The 21462-nt window shown below is 32.2% G+C and overlaps 2 protein-coding genes across 2 annotated transcripts; both read left to right on the top strand.

Annotated features, from left to right (window-relative positions):
* The first annotated feature begins 10195 nt into the window (after window positions 1-10195).
* On the top strand, window positions 10196-10621 carry LOC124366679. Its single transcript, XM_046823280.1, has one exon. It carries the CDS (start codon window positions 10196-10198, stop codon window positions 10619-10621), a length of 426 nt encoding a protein of 141 aa, XP_046679236.1.
* A 1538-nt stretch (window positions 10622-12159) lies between these two features.
* LOC124366678 lies at window positions 12160-12561 on the top strand. The gene has a single exon (XM_046823279.1). The coding sequence runs from the start codon at window positions 12160-12162 to the stop codon at window positions 12559-12561; it is 402 nt and encodes a 133-aa protein (XP_046679235.1).
* Window positions 12562-21462: the final 8901 nt, after the last annotated feature.

The following is a 21462-nucleotide window of genomic DNA, read 5'->3' as shown; positions in this document are numbered from 1 at the left end:
TATTACTTATGAGTAATCATGGTGAAAATGAAAAAAATCACATAATAAATCTGTATTTATTCTACCGAACACTTCAAATTTTAAATGTTATTACTATATAAGGTTGACTGTATGTTTAAGAATGTTTCCAAAATTCAGCTCTGTTGTCTCAAAATATTTATATGACACATTTTACTGTTTTTAGCAATCCATAAAACCTCTGAAATATACATTAATAGTTATTACGCATAATTGTACGCGAAGACAGTAATACCTACAAAGCTATTAATAGCACTTTTAATGTCAGTTGATTTACAAAGAATTTTGCCAATATTGAAAAAATCGTTTGTCAAAATTTCCAACGTTTTAAGTCTAAATATAGAACATTGAGAGTGGCTGCTCCTTGGATAGTGATGGCTGAGAGATCCTCTCCGTGCAAGGATGGCGGGTTCCCGGCTGTTGGTGGTTTAGAAGTCACCTAAAGCTGTTGATCCCCAGGTTATTATTTCTTTTACTATTTCTTTTTGCTGACGACACGCTAAGTATTATCAAAGTTAAATCTTAGCAAGATGTTAAAAATAAATCTGTAATTGACCTCATGACAATTAAAAAATGGATGGACCAAAATGTTTTATCACTTAACGTTTCAAAAACTAAATTTATGCCCCTTTCTCTTACTTCAAATTCAGATTACAACTTACACGATTTAAGCATTCATAATTGTAATAATTACTATAACAATGCCTGTGCATGTTATAAAATCGAGAAAGTGTCGTTATACAATATTTTGGTGTGTTGTTTGATTCTCGAATGAAATGAATAGATCACATTAATTTGTTAAAAAATTAAGCAAGGAAGTATATATTTGCTTTTAGACAGTTAAATGACATTTTGTGTTTTGATAAAACTAAAATCGTTTATTTTGCTTATGTGCAGTCTCTTTTATCTTATGGCATTCTAGCTTGGGGGAAGCTCTGCATGCCCAAATAATACTTAGGGCATGCAGAGTACAAATATATACAAGTATAAGTACAAATCTGTACTTTGAAACCATCCAATGTAATACAGATGAAGGGGTTTTTTATTATCTGATCAGGATGTACAATTGAGTGCACTATGATGTTTTAGACACGATCCAGCAACCGAGTCTTTTACACATAACAACTATGGTGGGAAGGGTTGATCCAAGAGATGTCTTACCCAAGAAATTAAAAAATAAAAATTTTTACAATAAATGGCTCTGGGTAAACCAGGTAATAGGTTTTAAAATCGTGTTAATACGATTGTGTGAAATATTGTAAATCTTTCTTCCACAATGTGGTATCTACTTGGTCTCAGGCCTCAAAATGCTGGAAAGCGTTAAGAGATATCTACATAAGTACAGGGGAGCACAAGAAAGTTGTATCATTGATAGAACTGCTGAGACCCAATGAAATAAAGCATCTTTACTTGAAGGTGGTTATCATGCAGCTAATACTGGTTTAATTTGCTGCTCACGCTGGCTCGTGGGAGTAGGTAGTGAAGAAGATGGAGAAATTAGAGCATATTTTTGGCTTTGTTTGGTTATAATAATAATGTTTGTTTTGTTAATTTCATGAATTTGACTTAGGAATCTTAAAAAGGTGATTTTTCATATAGCCTAAAAGTTGAATAAAGGAATAACGTAACTGTCATGTCAACAAATAAAATAAATATCCGCATATGTGAAGGGGTCTTTATAACTTTGACTTACATTTTGAAGAAATGTCTTACTAATTTTGAAACAACATTACGTATAATTTATTAACGTGTTATCAACAAGAGGTTTCCGAATGTATACTTGTATAAACGTTCAGTGTTATGTTTATAAAAGATAGGTTTCTTGCAGTACTATTCTACTATTGTACTTTTATTCAGTAGGGCTGGGTCGATTTCTTCTATATAAACTTCACGTAGTTTTTGGATGTCTTTAATTTGTCTAATTTTCTTTCTTTTGTTGTTAGTGGAAGTTCATATCCATACGTTGTAGCTAAGTATTTTCAAATGTACTAATTGTCTCTTTACTTGACGAAGGAGATAGCTTTCAATCCTCAAAATGTAGTGTTATTTATTTTGTAAAATATAACGAGGGTAAATGTCCAATAATCCTTTCAAGCCAATCGTCAATAACACACTTTAATCATACAGGTTTCAAGAAAAATTATTCTAAATATTTTTGTTCACTGTTTCACTAGTAACGCACCCTCAAATATCTAATCACACAAGCTGTCACTGTTAATTGCTACTGAATCTACAAACGGCTTCTCTGCTGGAACCGTACTTGCCTGACTATACATTTATATTCGATGAACACGACAAGGCAATCGTGAAGCTTCGCGATGGCGTACAGTAACAGTGATAAGTATAACATTGATCAGTGTAAAAGTGAGAAATGTATTATGGACTGTTTTCCATCGTTTAGGTTATTTTAGGAATTACATTGATTGTTCGTTGTATTTAATCAGTAGACTAATAACTCAAAATATAACATAATTTGGTTTAAACATATATTTTTGGCACTGATAAACGATTATAATAATAACGCGTTGTAAAAAACGATTAAGCTATCCATAAAGGTGTAAGTAGTTTTGCAATTTTCAATAGTTTAAATAATGTTTGTTGAGCAAATTAACAACGAAGAAATAGATTATGACTTTGTAAAGCTGGTGACCTGCTGAGAGGAAATTACATCTTCCTTCATAGCAGCAGTAAACAGAAACACGACATTCACTGACATAAAGGAAATGGTTATTCCCTGAAGGTCGCCGTGATCAAGTCATCCTGAGATTTAATTATGCTCTTAATGGGTTTTGGAACAACTTTGTCTATGACACGCTTTCGTATAATTGATTTCAGGAAACAAAAGTATATGTAAATATGGGGTTCCTAGACCTCTTTTAGTACAGTCATAAAATCAATGTAAAATACTATTCAACGTACCATAAACGAATCTGAGAAATCAAACAGGAAATCAAGAATGAAAAATAACCGAATCTATATATGTTTTACTGTTCATTGTAGGCTTATAATTTCTTAAGCTGTTTTACTGAAAAATCAAAAAACCTTAATGAAAAATCTTTATTCTACAAAGTTAATTGTAACACATACTTTGTCTTTTATTGTCTTTTTACTAGTAATAACCAAGTGTAATTTGTCATTTTTATTCAATTCTTTAATATTTTTTAATCCAAAACATTCATAAACCTGTTCTACAAGTATACTTTACAATCTTCCTCTGCAATTATAGTAAACCCGAATTTATTTTTCATTTTCTCCAAATTCAAAATTTAAAAATTACCATACTAAATAGTTTACCTACTATACGTGTGCTGCGTTAGAAGAAATATTCAAACGGCCTGAGGTAAAAAACATTAGTATGAACCTCATTCGTTTTCCTAAATCAAAGTTATATAGTATTTTATCTAATTGAATTAAAGTCATTCAGTAAAACAATTTTATTTTTGGTACGAATAAAAAATTGCTTTTTGGTTCATAGTTTAGTTGTTCACAAAGTCTTTGCACTATACGCGTAGCGTCAGTCAATTACTGTACATAATCAATTCCTTTTTTAACTGTTCTAGCCATCGCAACTTTTATATACAGCTAGTATTCTTACCTAAGTAATGTATTTCAAACTTGTCATTTAATAAAACATTCTCATTACTATTCATAACATTCTCTAAATTGGTTTTTATTATCCCACATTTGAATAGTGGAAGTGGCCTTTGTAACGTCACCTACAACACAGTTGTACATTACAGTATTTACTACGTCATAACATCCCCTCGCTGGTGTACATTAGCACACTTTTGTCACCGTCATACACGCAAATAACTCATTGGTGCACACCTCAACAGTTCACGCTAGAGATAGATCATTCTCTAGACATAGCTTATGTCTAAATTATTTTATTTAACAAAATTCATGTTCGGTAGTAAGTTGCATTTTAAAATGTAAATGCTCGTTAGTCTATTGTTCTAGGTTATTTTCATGAATTTTTTCTTGAATAATAAGGGGCAGAAAACTAGCAGTATTATTTTCCTCTGTTATTTATTACCCAGCAATATAATTATATTATACCATAGTTGTGAGGAACTGTATTTTAACATTACAAATGGATATGAGTGAAATATAAGATATTCTTCTATCATTCAAATCTGTTTTCTTGATTTAAGAGCATTATTTATAAACTATAAAGAAAAACCCGACACATGTGGTATACTTTGCTAATAAACATATATGTAGCAATTTTAATTTGTTGTCAATGACAACAAAGGTTTTCGAGGAACTTGTATTTGATGCATTTACAGTTGCCTGAGTCGTCAAATCAACCTTTTAGAAGCCTATTACTCTAGGGGCTGGATATTTCAATTTGTTCTGTATTTTTGTCATTATGACATCTTGAAAACGAACTGATACATAGACTTGAAACAATGCACGAAGCAAAATTTTTATATAAACAATGTTAAGTTTGATAAGAGTACACGACACTCCATGGGATGGGCGACCATGATGCACAAGAGACAATATCAGAAAAATATGTAAACAAACTGAGTTCAACTATATAAAATTGTAACACGTAACATGGTAACACATTTAAAACAATGATATCACCAATATAACTAATGAAATTTTGTATGTAACTTCAGAGAAGCCTATTACGTGGCTCGTGGTGTGGCGTACTCCTGTTTTGTTTTTTGATGAAAAATAGTTGAACTAAAACATCATTTGTGATAAAAGTATCGAGGATTTCTTGTTCTAAAACCTTATATCTGATGCTATCGTACTAGACACAAATGTATAGTCTTTCATCTCAACAATTACCAAATTCAATAAGAATTATCATCTTATAATATTTTATATACAGGATCTAGCATTTTAACGTGGATATGAATATGCGATAACTTCCGTAATTAGTGTTTTGATTTAAGGTAATAGAAGTCTTTGACAATGACTGATCAAGACGGAGTTTTCTAAATTTGTATTGACACTTTTCCCACTGAGGGAACATAATTATTATTACCTTATAAAATTTTATATACAGGGTCTAGCATTATAACGTGGACATGTATATGTCCAATGTAATAACTCATTGATTCAATGTTAAACGCACGGAAGTTAAGATGCTTAGCTTGTCTCAACCAATTAAATGTTTAAGATGCAGCCGTTCGTATAATTCTTTCAACTCAGTTATTACTTCTCGCATACCGGTAATGAACTCTTTTTGAAACTGTAATGAATTTCAAATAAATTCTGGCATTACACATTATGGTATTCTTAAGTTTGAAAATGGTGGCTATTCAAAAATTTTAAATGGTAAAGTTTTAACTTAGCTATCACGCATACAGAGTAAAAAAGAAAATGAGTTTTATAAACCTAATTGTAATTCACAACGATTGTGTTTTAAAACTCTTTTATATTTTTAAATTGTACAGCAGTACTGTATAATCATAAGTATATGGTCACTGTGCAAAAATACGCATTACTAAGAAAAATACCATATCCATCATCTTTTAATTTACAGTATAAACTATTACTTGATTAAGTTATCTGATATGAGGAACATTTGACGTAATTACAATATATATTATGTAGGATATTACTTTATATAGTGTATAAATATCTTAGAAGAAATTAAATTTATCGTGTAACGTCACAAATGTGGAGGGTCTAAATATTTTAAGTTATATATTTACATGCAAACCATTAATCATTATACTAAGATTATTATTAAGATTTAACTGGATCAAACCTTTATAATTCTGTGTCTGGAATCAATAAATTGTTTCAAAAGTGTTTCATAGTAAAATAAAAATTAAATGTAAGAAATAATTGTGACTATCATTTTATTTATTTTATTGTAAAGGGAGATTTTCAAACGACTGTATTGCAAAAGCAAAGCTATGCATATGAGAATAAATTTTTGAGCATGCTACATTTTTTAACTCCTATTGGTGGATACCTATAGATTTCTAATTGACATAGATATAGATAATAACAAATATAAATACAATTTATTAGCCTATTTCATTTTTTTTTAATGAAATAGGCTGTATTAGGCTGTATTAGAATACAAATCTTAATATTTGTATTCTAATAAAATCGTATTTTTGTACCAACTTTTTTAATTAATCTACAATTCTCTTCCAAACTCAAGACAAGTTGTATTAGATAAGTTACCATGACTTGACCGCACACTTGCTGAATATAAATTAGGAACGTCTTCTACCTGTCACAGAACTTCGGTGGGCTACGGCAATCTAATTTTGTAATTATTTTATCAAGGCACACGTATTTATTTCTGCTCTATAATAAACGAACGTATTTCAGTTCCCCTCGTATAAACATAAGGTAGGAGCTTACTACCTAACAAAATTCTAACTAAGTTAACAGAAAAAGAATGAAACATAATATACTAGTGATTATGGTTTGTTTCCTGTAACTTATCATTACGCACTGTATTTATTGTGATATAATTCTTTAAAACTATCTAATTGCTGTTTTATGTTTATTCCACTAATATCATAGTTATTTATGCTTAAGAACTTAGATTACCTCCCCATTTTTAATATTTTCTAAAAAGTCAAAACTTTTGTTTTGGTGTTCACCCTTCAGCACAACTTTTAACTTCAACTACCCAACATACACGGATGTTACGGTTATTATATATTTCTGTTAAAATGTTTAATATTTAAATCGAAGGTTCTACTTAGACCCAAAACAAGATTAGATAAGAAATAATTATTTATTTCATTCAAATCTTATCCTTGATAATTTTTACCTTATAGTTTGTCTTGACATAAAGGAAGATGACGGAAGTCCTTCAAAAATGTTAAGTTTAGTTTCGATGTCTGAATACCTTTGAAATTGCTACGTATTATCATATTAATATACAGTAGTATGTACATTGATATACATACTGCATTCATATTAACTGGGGTGTTTTATTCAACAGAGTCATGAATAGTGAGAAGTGGTGAAGTGGTGTACCGACCGCAACAGGTAGAACTCTCTTCTGAATCTGATAAACATTAAATTTCTTTCTACCCTCCCTTCTTTCCATAGCAAACGTAAAAAATGTCAATGGCAATTGAATTACTCTCTTAAAACAGCTTATTATGTCAAAAACCAAATATTTTTTTAAATTTGTGTTTTCACCAAAGAGGTATTACTTTTAATCCTCTTCAATTTGATATGTTACATAAAGTACGTTTTTTGCTATTTTAAAGTTTGGGTAGGGGAAAAGTAGTGCCAAATGGGAGGTTGGCTGTAAATGTTCAAATGTTTTTTCGTTTATATAAAGTTTATAAAAATGTTATATCAAGTGTAAAAGCACTGTGTACATGAGAAAGTTTTGTTTACAATATAAATCTATTCTATTGTTTTTGCGGAAATAAGCAATAACTTTAGAAGTACAATATCTATAGATTAATCACAAATCCTTCATTTGTAGCTTATTGAATTGAATTTAGTGACAAATTAAAATTTACAAAGTGGGTCATATTGTTCCAACAAGTTGACCGTCTCGAAATACAGCATATGAAATATTTTTATGCGTTTCTACACGACTTGAGTTGTATCAAGATTAAAAAATTAAAATTCTCGATACAAGTGTCAGAGTCGACGTAAACTAAAGTGTTCTACTGTATTTCGTTATCACTTCTCTGTTATCTACTGTATTTCACCGTTATCTCTCCTCTAATTAACCATTAATCCAAGTATCTTACTGACGTGACAAGTGTCAGAGTCGACGTAAACTAAACTTTTCTCTCACATCGTTATCACTTCTCTGTTATCTACTGTATCACACCGTTATCTCTCCTTTAATTAACTATTAATCCAAGTATCTTACTGATGTAACATGTGTCAGAGTCGACATAAACTAAACTGTTCTCTCACATCGTTATCACTTCTCTGTTTTCTACTGTATCACATCGTTATCTCTCCTCTAATTAACCATTAATCCAAGTATCTTACAGATGTCTTAGCACTAAAGTGACAATTTCCTGTGTTGACGCAAACTAAACTGTTCTGTCACATCTTTAATCACTACCCCAATCGCCACCGTATCACATTGTTATTTCTTCTTTAAACAACCGAGAATCAGCATATCTTACTGGCGTCTTAGCGCTGAAGTGACAAACTGTTTTTTTCCTACTGTATCACTTTATTTCTTCTATAATGAATCAGAAATCTGAGTGTCTAGTTCAAATCACTCAACTTAATAAAAGACGTTTGTGATAATCTAGGTGAAACACTTTGGTGTGATATCTTGCCCAATTATCAACATTTGGATTAGTTATACAGTTTACAATAACTCTATGCTTTTATAAGTTTATTAATTAAAATTTTATAGAATTACATTATACTAAGTACATTCGAATGCCCATTACGTTTTCTATAAATACATTATTTCTATGATTATTTTCAAGAGCACAGCAATTAAACGAAGGTTTATCCGTTGCTAGTAATATATTCAACCAAAGTAATTTATTCTGATAGGACCTTTCTTCAAGTGTGATGAGGTCAATGGGCAGAGCGAAACAAATTTTTAAAATTCTTGTAGTTCGTTAAGCACATTTTACTTTTAGAAATAATCCTTTATTTGGGAACACTTATGAATTACCCATGTTTACAACGACTCTTATATAATGTTTCACACAAAATTATTATAAAAACAAACTTTTTTCATGAAGAAACCTCTTTTTCATATTTATATAAGGTAGTTTACATTTCTTTCAATTATAAAATCCTTTATTCAAAGTATAATGTAATTAAATGTGAATTATTGGTAAATAATAATATTATTGCAATATTTGAATTTGAAGGATTTATATAATTATTTGTAATACTTATACTGGAATTTTAACCCCTTGGTAAAAACACACACACACACAAACAAAAGACCATACAATTATCAAGAATATAGTATTACTTTCTGTCCCGTCTGTACAACATGTAAAACTTAGATATTCTACATTGTTCGCAATACTGTTTTTTCACTATAAACGACAATCAAACATTTTTTTCCACACTAATTCTTTTTTTAAGTTGTAAATATTCATAGGACTGGCTTTCAAGTAAAATATGTCGCAAGTTTATTTGTTATAATTCATTCCTCGAAACGTTATGTTATACATTTTGTCATATATAATGATGGCAAATGTCCAAAATTCTATTATTCTTTCAGTGTCTAGTAGTTCAATTAACCCCTATTATTTCCATCATTATTTTATAATATATCCGAAATCTATATCCAACCACAATCAATTTGTAAAAATTAAGCAGTTTACTAAATTGACCTAAAGCTTAAAATATAAAAAAATTTTATACAACCAAGAGAGCTCTTTTGTATAAAATTATTTATAATTTGTTATATTATTTCGAATATTATGAAGTCAAAACTGAAGCTAATAAATGTTAATTATTAAACCTCAAAAGGTACTGTATGGAAGTTGGTCGCCCACTATATTACGTCAATACCGAATTCCATAATTGGTTTACTCAATAATAAATTCCCTAATCAGCTTTTCAATAAGATCACAACTTACTTTGCTAAAAATATCCGTAAACAGTATACTATAAAGTGACTATTGGTGTACAGGGGGTACATATAGTGTATATGTGTGGTAAATCATTTTCCCAAACAATACAACGTTATGTCAATCAAATGGGCACAGAATTAAATTAAATGGGCACTGAAAGCTTCTACTCGTTACTTTAAAGATATATATTTAGCAATTCTCAAATGCAAGAAACGTTTTATTGCATAATTTCTTGATAGTGGTTTAGGTGCCGTAAAAGTGGTGAAAAATATAAAAAAGACATATAACTGTGCACGCTACCGGAGCAGGACAAATACAAACAGGTATGAAAACATCGGTCACTGTAATCTAACTACGAATGGACATGATAGCGGTGATAGGAAGCAGTCCTATGTTTGCAGAAAGGCTCACAGTTATATCCTAAAACTGTTTTTTATGGTGATCCTGTAAAATATCATGATTAATATTACATTTTGTATAAATTAATGGGCTGAGATTTTGCGAAGCCTATCACTCAGGGGACTAGAGACACATCAATTCTACCTGTCCGACTGTCTATGTGTCTGACTGTCTATGTGTCCGGCTGTCTATGTGTCCGACTGCCTATGTGTCCGACTGTGTATGTGTCCGACTGTGTATGTGTCTGACTGTGTATGTGTCTGACTGTCTATGTGTCTGACTGTCTATGTGTCCGACTGTCTATGTGTCTGACTGTCTATGTGTCCGACTGTCTATGTGTCCGACTGTCTATGTGCCTGACTATCTATGTGTCCGACTGTTTATGTGTCCGACTGTCTCTTTGTCCGACTGTCTATGTGTCTGAATGTTTATGTGTCCGACTGTCTATGTGTCCGACTGTCTATGTTTCCGACTGTCTATGTGTTCGACTGTCTATGTGTCTGACTGTCCATGTGTCTGACTGTCTATGTGTCCGACAGTTTATGTGTCCGACTGTCTATGTGTCTGACTGTCTATGTGTCCGACTGTTTATGTGTCCGACTGTCTATGTGTCTGATTGTCTATGTGTCCGACTGTTTATGTGTCCGACTGTCTATGTATCTGACTGTCTATGTGTCTGACTGTCTATGTGTCTGATTGTCTATGTGTCTGACTGTCTATGTGTCCGACAGTTTATGTGTCCGACTTTCTATGTGTCTGACTGTCTATGTGTCCGACTGTTTATGTGTTCGGCTGTCTATGTGTCTGACTGTCTATGTTACTGACTGTCTATGTGTCTATGTATCCGACTGTCTATGTGTCTGACTGTCTATGTGTCCGACTGTCTATGTGTCCGACTGTTTATGTGTCCGACTGTCTATGTGTCTGACTGTCTCTGTGTCTGACTGTCTATGTGTCCGACTGTCTATGTCCGACTGTCTTTGTGTCTGACTGTCTATGTGTCCGACTGTTTATGTGTCCGACTGTCTCTGTGTCCGGCTGTTTATGTGTCCGACTGACTATGTGTCCGACTGTCTATGTGTCCGACTGTCTATATGTCTGACTGTCTATGTGTCCGACTGTCTATGTGTCCGACTGTCTATGTGTCTGACTGTCCATGTGTCCGACTGTTTATGTGTCCGACTGTCTATGTGTCCGACTGTCTATGTGTCTGACTGTCTTTGTGTCTGACTGTCTATGTGTCCGACTGTCTATGTGTCCGACTGTCTCTTTGTCCGACTGTCTATGTGTCTGACTGTCTATGTGTCCGACTGTTTATGTGTCCGACTGTCTATGTGTCTGATTGTCTATGTGTCTGACTGTTTATGTGTCCGACTGTCTATGTGTCTGACTGTCTATGTGTCTGACTGTCTATGTGTCTGATTGTCTATGTGTCTGACTGTCTATGTGTCCGACTGTCTATGTGTTCGACTGTCTATGTGTCTGACTGTCCATGTGTCTGACTGTCTATTTGTTCGACTGTCTATGTGTCCGACTGTTTATGTGTCCGACTGTCTATGTGTCTGACTGTCTCTGTGTCTGACTGTCTATGTGTCCGACTGTCTATGTGTCCGACTGTCTTTGTGTCTGACTGTCTATGTGTCCGACTGTTTATGTGTCCGACTGTCTCTGTGTCCGGCTGTTTATGTGTCCGACTGACTATGTGTCCGACTGTCTATGTGTCCGACTGTCTATATGTCTGACTGTCTATGTGTCCGACTGTCTATGTGTCCGACTGTCTATGTGTCTGACTGTCTATGTGTCCGACTGTTTATGTGTTCGACTGTCTATGTGTCTGACTGTCTATGTGACTGACTGTCTATGTGTCTATGTATCCGACTGTCTATGTGTCTGACTGTCTATGTGTCCGACTGTCTATGTGTCCGACTGTTTATGTGTCCGACTGTCTATGTGTCTGACTGTCTCTGTGTCTGACTGTCTATGTGTCCGAGTGTCTATGTCCGACTGTCTTTGTGTCTGACTGTCTATGTGTCCGACTGTTTATGTGTCCGACTGTCTCTGTGTCCGGCTGTTTATGTGTCCGACTGACTATGTGTCCGACTGTCTCTGTGTCCGGCTGTTTATGTGTCCGACTGTCTATGTGTCCGACTGTCGATGTGTCCGACTGTTTATGTGTCCGACTGTCTATGTGTCTGACTGTCTCTGTGTCTGACTGTCTATGTGTCCGACTGTCTATGTCCGACTGTCTTTGTGTCTGACTGTCTATGTGTCCGACTGTCTATGTGTCCGACTGTCTCTGTGTCCGACTGTCTATGTGTCTGACTATCTATGTGTCCGACTGTTTATGTGTCCGACTGTCTCTTTGTCCGACTGTTTATGTGTCCGACTGTCTCTGTGTCCGGCTGTTGATGTGTCCGACTGTCTATGTGTCCGACTGTCTATGTGCCTGACTATCTATGTGTCCGACTGTTTATGTGTCCGACTGTCTCTTTGTCCGACTGTCTATGTGTCTGACTGTTTATGTGTCCGACTGTCTATGTGTCCGACTGTCTATGTGTCCGACTGTCTCTTTGTCCGACTGTCTATGTGTCCGACTGTCTATGTGTCCGACTGTCTATGAGTCCGACTGTCTATGTGTCTGACTGTCTATGTGTCCGACTGTCTATGTGTTCGACTGTCTATGTGTCTGACTGCCCACTTGATATCTCGATTATGAACTGGCTTATTGACTTGACATTTTTTATCAAGCTACATTTCTGTAGAAGTAACATAAGTTCCATGATTGTGAATGTCACTGCATGCGATTTAAATCAAATTTACTGAGCATTTTTACATTTACCTAATGGATAACCATAACCACAACGATAAATTTACAAAATTAAACAAAACTTGTAAATTAACTAAAGTTATGTCGCTATAGATTTAAAATTACCTATGCAGCCTCAGCGAGGCCTATAAATAAAGTTTATTTTCCATTTCTGATCATTATTTTAATCACGAACGTTACGTATTTTAACAAGGTATATCTATTATCTAATTTATTTTTCAAACTACACAAATTTTCTATATCAGGGGATTTAAAACATGTATTGGATGTACCCTATTGATTCTCTCAATATTAAAATGTTTATAGTTATTTTCATAAAACACTGTTGGACATAAAAATAATAATAATAAGACATATGATATAGTTTTAAGTAACAAATAACGTTAATAATAATAATAAAATAAAAACATCAATTTAAAAATTCTACCTAATCCACGTGAGCACTATTATCCACGGCCCACTCTACAATAACTGCAGGCACGCAATGGCAGTCCTTACCACTCATTAGTGGAACACAATGGTAGGCGGCAAAATTGCTGACATTCCACGAGTTCCCACCTTTCAGGTCTCTGGCCTGTGCATTGAGCGGACTGATTAAATGTAAAACCGCTTTCTCGAAACAGCTTTTGAAAGTGGCAGTAATATAACATGTAATAATGTATTTGTACTATAATTTTATGTATTAATGGTGATGACAATTTTAAATAGTTACCAAACTATAAACTCATTCTAACAATATCGATTCCTTTAGTTGCATCCTAAGACTATTCCATAATTGTCTTATTCTTTGTTTCTTAGTAACGTTTGTGGAGCCTCGAGAGACTGACAAGATTTCGTTCCATTCTGTCCGAAGGAAATATTAAGAACGAACTGACCTATAGACTTGAAATTTTGCATTAAGCTTATTTTGTATATATGCAACGCTGAGTTTGATTATGATACACGTCACTCTATCGAGTTTTGATGAGCGTTAGTGAAAATATTTATTATTATTTTATGGGTGACTATACCAGAATAAATAAGTGCATAAACAAACTTATTACTATTACATAATATTAAACGTGTGCAATAGTAACACCTTTAGTGGAATGAAATAAATTGTAGACTTGAAATTGTGCCCACAATCTCAGCGAGATCGGATATGCGACACATGGTGTGTCGTAATCCTACCTTGTTTTTTATCAATAAAATGTTTAATAATTAATTATTGGTTTAATTTTACTTAAAATAATTCCTGCACTTTTTAAAAGACAAAACTCAGAAGATTCTAGTGATGCAAGCAGTTTAATACTTAGAATCCATATGCCCTTTATAACATTTGACGTACACCGTTTAAACGAATTTTTAACATAATGTTACTACGAGTTTAGGTAGGAGATGGGATTACATTTGGCCAATCAAATCTACCCAACTCCGTATAATCTTTCCATTCACTATTTTCATTATTCTTATTTTCATTACGATTGTAATTCACATGTTGTTGGTATCAACAATAAAAAAATATTGTAATGGTAAACAAGATAATGATAGCATTACTTATTGCAGAAAAACGTGTATTTAACTTAATTAATTTCTTTTTTTACGAAGAGGTGTTTTATAATTGCTCAATCACATGTAGGAAAAACAAAACTAATGGTGGCTAAATTTAAGTGTTTTATATACTTTGTTTTAGAACATTATCCTAGAGATATGCAAACATCCATATAAGTATATACAAGAAATTGATATACTTATAAGACACTTTTAACTATCGTACCATGCTCCATACCAGTCTTATCAGTTATCCCAGTAAACATGGCACAGTAAAAGAAGACGTTAGCAATTTTAAAAGAAAGTTATAAAAATTATATTGCGTGTAAACTAGAATCTTAAAACTTTACATTAAATTACGCAATCTTACAACGCACGTCAATGACTTAATGAAAACGTCTAGTAGTTGTATTACGAATTTTTATTGTTGCCTCGTTACATGTTTACCCATGTAACTATAGTAACTTTGTGACAAACAGAAAGTAAGACCTCCAATAGACCGATACTTACCATTTTCCATAACAAGAAGTTTGTTTTTGACGATGAAAGAAGAAGTTTTATACCAAATTTCAACCTTGTATGTAAACTTGTTCGACGCTTTTTGTACGTACACACAAAGAGAAATTGGATATCGTTCATCAGCAACTGGCAGGAGAGGCTTAACTAAACGCGCAGCCAATAAATTTAACAAAGGTTGGCAGATGTATGTATCAGGTACAATAGAGTTTACGATAACATACAATGGCTGTCTGAAAAAAGTATGGGACACTGATATCCCATACTTCCTCTATTCTTTGTGAATATATTATTTTTGAATTAAGATTGAGCATGTTTTAAACATGACTGTGCGTTTTTGGAAAGTACTATTTCGAAATGCGGCATCTATGTGTTACAATAGGATGAAAAATAATTCATACATTGCATATTAAGTTTATGTAAAATATTCTTTATTTTATGCTAATTTCTATGATCATGAGGACCTTTTGACTACTACTCAATATTAATAACAAAAATAATAATTAAAAGTAAAACTTCCACGCTGTCCGGGAAATCGTTTGTGTCACTTAGTTTTTTACATATTTTAATAATTATTCGTAAAATTTGTCTTAGATGTATTGAAACATCCGCCATTTTTAAATCAATAAATGACGTAACGTTATATTTGGACCTTCGGTAAAATAACTCAGACAGAATTGCATATTTAAAATTATAAAATATAAATTGTTTGTTCTCTTTTACCAAAATCTCTAATAGACTAATAATTTATCTTTTAACATATTTTTTTGTCAAGCAGCAATTTTACAAGGTACTTTCGGAGTTTATTTACAGGACAATCTCATAACGTGATGATATTGTAATGTATGAAACAAGTTTTACTAATAATTATAATATAACGTTCAATGACGTGTTTTATTTTTGATTCCCATAACAGTAAATACTAGCTTCATTATTATACTCGTACTAGTGTCGTTGCATAAATAAACAGATTACTACTTTTTTATTAGGTATAATTGTTCATATTTTCAACCTTCTGCCTTGAATTATCAGTTTAATTATTTGTTGCTCCTACACAGAATTACTTTACCATACGCAGTCAGTCAGTCAGTGTTTCTGTCTATACGCATAAGTAGAGGAAATGCAGTCATTGGGTTAGGATGCAATTTCTCGCTTCACATCCACCGGAAGTGGTGCACATCACGAATTACCTGTCACGGTACAGGAACCGGATGTGGTGAACTGTATTTAATCACAAAGGAAATTCCTTTATAAAACCTGACTTCCGTATGCTCGCACACACAAGGATATTGAGCAGATTTATGTTAATGTAGAATATCTGCTGTGACAAAGTAGATCACTTAGCGCTGCCTCATTCTTCTTAGTGTTTTATATAATTATTACTCTGTACCGTTATTATAGTACATATTTTATATTAATTTGGAACTAATACTTTATAAATCAAAACAACTTTTCGGAAATACTTGATTTATTCCGAAATAAAGTTCACCCAAAATTTGAACAAAGTTTACAAACTTTAGATTTGATTTTCTTCAAAAAGTTCTCACAATCGATCAAATCTAATTAAGAGTCTGATCAAAAAAGAATTAAAATTAAAATGAAACTAAAAATGTATACTTCTCCAAAAGGTTTAAATTAACAAAATAAAATAAAAGGTTCTCTTCTCAAAATATTCAAAATCAAAATAACACAAAACTTGATATTAACTTTACGACCAAAATTTAATTCACAATACTTCAAAAAATTTAATTAATTCTCAGACTCTGTAATATGGGAAATTTTACAAATTTAATCACAACAGTATAAAAATAAAAGATATTAACTAAACGCTGGTACGGGACTTACTACTTTGAAGACTATGGAGGCTGATAGGAAACTAAAAATGCACTAAAGAAAATTAAAACTTGATTTGAATGTACATCCGAATAAAAGAATTACTCTAGATCCCAAACTATAGGATTAGAGGAAGAAATACTGCTTCTATACTGAGGTCTGCACCCTGTCGTCGAAACTTCAAGACTGGTCCCCCTCTCTCCGGGAACCGGCTCGGAACGTATCACCGTAGTCATCTCGATCAGCTGATGTCTTGTCTCGAACCAACAAACAATGTCCACGCACCGCGTCTAGTTAACAAAAGAGCCTACTTCCTACCGCGATTCAGCATAAATAATTACAACTACGGTACAACTCTTTGATTTAAAACATTTTTACATTATTTTTATTTAAAAAGTAGGTTTTAATTATTATTTTGGTGTTTAACTCATTTAATCCGAAATTGTGCAGTAATACTTTGTACTTCTTGTAATCCATATCTTTGCAGTTTCCGTGGTAATATAAACAAAATCTCATTTAAATTTATATATGTAGCAACAATTGAGTATGTAAACTTCGGATCTACATTGATGGGAGACTATTTACTCAGAAAACTAGGAAAGCTATCGAGATAAAGCTTATAGCACCTAACTTGCCACTTACAATTAAATGTGTAAAATCAGAGGACAATGCGGTGCAGGCTGTCTGTCATAGGGTATCCAAAAATGTAAATAATATAAGTAGAGATAAGAAATCATCGAGAAAACAAGCAAATAACCGTTTGTAGGGCGACAGTTAAATAATACTAATTTTCTCCTTTCTTACATAGAATTAAAATAACAACAAAGCAAGGACCTGTATATTAGAAACATTTATAATAACATAAAAAGGTTGTACGAATTCTAAGAATTTCTATTTGGACAAGTCAATAGTTTCCTATAGAAATAAATGTAACAGGGCAGGTAAAATATATCAATTCATTAATGAACTTAGCGACATCCCTGTATTTATAAGTATGAAAGAAAAGTAGGCGATATTTTCTAACCATTCTCGTAAAATAAAGGTAAGGGAGAAATAACGTGAAGATTGCACAATAGAGAAGCCAGGCCGAGTATGGAAGGGGACATTTAACTCCAGTGATCGTATCGATAAATTTAATCGTGTCTAAAATAATGGTCCAGTTGGTTTAATTTGTTGTTGTTTGGTCTATTTGTTTTTCTCCAGATTAAAAATAGTTAAGACATCAATGATATACATTTTGGTATGTCAAAAGGGTGTGAAAATGGCAGTGTTAATATAACAGTGAACTGAAATGAAATGAAATGAAATGAAAAATGTCTTTATTGGAGGCGAACTTAGGACTATAAAGTTCTCTCTACCACTTAACCTCCAAAGAGAACCAGTGCATAAGCAAAGAGATACGTCCAGGTGTGTAAGTTATAAAGAACAAGTGTGATTAATTTTAAAGTAAGAAGCGTAGTATATTTTAAAATCCAAACATACTTAGAAAAACTGGTTTATAAATAAACTTGCACTACCGTAATATTATAAATTGACTAAAGTATCTTTCACTATTCAAGCAAAAATTAGGAAAATGAATGCAGAAAGACGCATGAGTCATAAATAAAACAGTGGTTTGCAACTGTAAAGTATGTGACAAATGTGTGTATCCTTCGAAAAATTGCATATTTTAAGGGGAATTTCGATGTTGACACGGTCTAGATGTATTATAAAACCATTTTAGAGAGTTGTAGAAAAAGCAGACATAAACATTTTTCAAGTGAAACAAGTGTTTACCTACAATGCCATACGTCACATTTAAAAAATTATTTTCTGGATTTTAGAGCCTTACTGAAACACTGAATTAGAGCCTTAAATAAATGTATTAGTTTAGTAGTAAGAACAGGAATCTCAATTTAATCAGCATCTGTCTATTTCTGTTACTCTCCGATGCAGTTGTCTATATTTTCTTCTAATCAATAGAAGTAAATTATTGGATTAAAAATCACAGACTATACAGCACTTGGAACAAATGTACGAAGAAATGGTAGGTAGTGGTAGATTAAAACTACTTATCACGTGAAGTGTTTTAGTAAAATAATATGAAAATGTCTACAACATGTAACACTAAAAATGGTAACTTTATTGTTTAGGATATAAGATAATTATAGTAAATCTTTTCATATAACTTATTATAAAATGGTATTTTAGTTACGTAAACAAAATATAAAAAACAACAGACAACCTAATGTAATTTTAAATTTGTTAGAATTAAGTCCACTCACCTTCTCCGGAAAAAGTGACCGTACACCTAATTTACCTTCACAGGTTTTGATGTATAATTCACACTAACCATATGTAGTTATGTGGTCTTATCGGTAATGGATAGAATATGATAGTGTCAAGGGACTTTTATCTTCAAATAATCTTCAATTTTCCACACAGTTGACATTTCAGATCTAGTAAGTTGGAATCGGTATTATAAAAATAGTTTTTGAACAAAATCAGAATTTTATTTTAGGGATTTAGAGAGCTATCACAAATGTATTAAATTTTGATAACAGCATACTCTTTGTATGGTTAATAAATTGTTATGTTTTCTTAACTACTGTTTGTAATCAGTCTTTTTTGATCAGAATAGTTTATTTTTTCAAATTTCTTGTTGAATTTGTATAGTATTATTATATCCTTATCTATGATTGGTGTAAATTCTTGTGTCCATCACATTTTACAAGTATGTACAGTGGTAGTACTGTTACATCACATTTATTATGTTTTTTAACAAGACTTACGAACTGAATATCAAATTAGCTGTCTTGAATATTATTTTTAATCTCTTTTTAGGCAAATAGAGTTTTGCAGCAAAACCACTGTGTATATAATAAAGTTCATAAGTGTCAAAAATTGTTAACAAACGTACTTAGATTAAGTTGATAACTCAATACCTTTTACCGCAAGAGCCGTGCCAACTTCTTCAATCCAACTTTTAATGAGAAGTGACGATATACTACGTCACTCGTGTAAGAGGTTTTATATACTCCTGCGTTCTGCGGTCTTATATTAGTTGTTCTATAAGGTCAAAATTTTGTTTATTAGTCAACAGACACTAAACATTTCGATTTTACCATTCTAGAGGTACTAAGTTCCTACAGAGTCCTTAGCAGTGTAATTTATACGTCTTACTCTTATTGTTACATAGGGTAATAAAGAAAACTTCCCTTTTTCTGACATTAAACTGCAACTTTTTCTTAAAAATTAATATTCTCTGGGTAAATTAAAAGTTAACAAATAAAATATAAATTCAAGGTTGTATATTTTAATAATTCAATAATTCATAAGATATGACAAAATTCGAGCAATTTCAATATCTATTAATAGAGAACTGGCTGAGATTTAGCGAAGTCTATCACTTCTGACTGTCTGTCTGTCTATTAATATTTACGTCTGTCCACACAATATCTAGAAAATGCCTGACCTAACGACTTGAAATTGTTCGTGAAGCTTCATTTTAGTAAGAAGCACACTGATATTCAGGATGGTGCGTGTCACTCAACGGGGTTTGGGTGAGAATTAGCGAATACATTTATATTGATCTTAAGGGTAGCTACGTGTAAAGAAATTCAGTACATCCATAAGAAATTCAAATATGTAGCATGTTAACATATGTCACCTAACTATCTGAAAAAATACAACATCAATTAACATTCATTTAGCCCGGTGGAGGAAGTGTTTTATGTATATATATATATATATATATATATATATATATATATATATATATATATAATATATAGGTATATAATATTTTGATGGGGTTGTTTCCGGGGAAAATAAGAACAGCAATAATAAAACTAAAAGAGCGGACGTAGATGTAAGCAGTAATGTAATAAGACTGCATCGCTGCAGCAACAATTATTTCATTAAATGATAACTTGGAACTGGGAGAACTTTTCACTTTATATTGCAGGAGATAGTTGGCAATCCTACAATCAGTGCTGACAACTGTTAAGGAACTAAATAAACACACACTACTGGACCATAATAGTCAAAGAACTTCCCTTCTAGCTAAACTTTGTGCTTTACGATGCTCATTTATTATATGTAGGGTAATCTAAGTTTAGGTTGAAATCGTCTTCTTTCAGTAATATAGTAATTCACGTTTAGATTTATAACTGCATTAAGTTAACTTTGCATTAACTATAAATTATTACTAGTATCCAATGCCTTTTTACATAATATTTTTAATGTTACTTTAATTGCAATGATACATTCCATCATATTATAGCATAAGTCATAAGTGCTTTTTTTAGGGATTCTACTGACAATATTCCTCCACTCTAGCCCAAAATAATCCATGTGTAAATTATATTATTCAAGATTTTCTTGAAAATATTATGGTACGTTGCAGATAAATTGTGTTTTATTGGTACTCAAAAATTGTTTCCAATACTACCTTTAAGGAAAAGGTTGGCAAAAAATTATAAAAAAATTACGACTAGTGTGAGCAACCTACAGCTATTGGCTCTGCTACATATGATGTATATATGATGATCGATAGAAAGTGTTTGGCTGAGATGCACTCCAAAACCCTCAATCCCCGTACATGCTGCAGTAGTGTGCCCTAGATTTTGTTGACATAAAAGGAGATTTCCTAACGCTCCACAAAAATACTTTTATTGAAACCATGTTCTGTGGATTATATTCTCTAAACTGTAATATTTATGCATTCACTGGTTTTTTGTAAATTATAAATACATTTTAAATTAATAATTTATAAGTTTCACCTTATACTAATGATTTTTTACAGACATTTCCATTAATAAATGTTTACTTACA

The sequence above is a fragment of the Homalodisca vitripennis genome, chromosome 7 (assembly GCF_021130785.1).
Source record: "Homalodisca vitripennis isolate AUS2020 chromosome 7, UT_GWSS_2.1, whole genome shotgun sequence".
Lineage (NCBI taxonomy): Eukaryota > Metazoa > Arthropoda > Insecta > Hemiptera > Cicadellidae > Homalodisca > Homalodisca vitripennis.
Note: the sequence above shows the minus strand (reverse complement) of the source record. Positions and strands in the feature narration are given on the sequence as shown.

Bases quoted from the DNA above. Each gene is read 5' to 3' on its own strand.
- LOC124366679 (XM_046823280.1), top strand. From the start codon at position 10,196: ATGTGTCTGACTGTCTATGTGTCTGACTGTCTATGTGTCCGACTGTCT.
- LOC124366678 (XM_046823279.1), top strand. From the start codon at position 12,160: ATGTGTCCGACTGTCTATGTCCGACTGTCTTTGTGTCTGACTGTCTAT.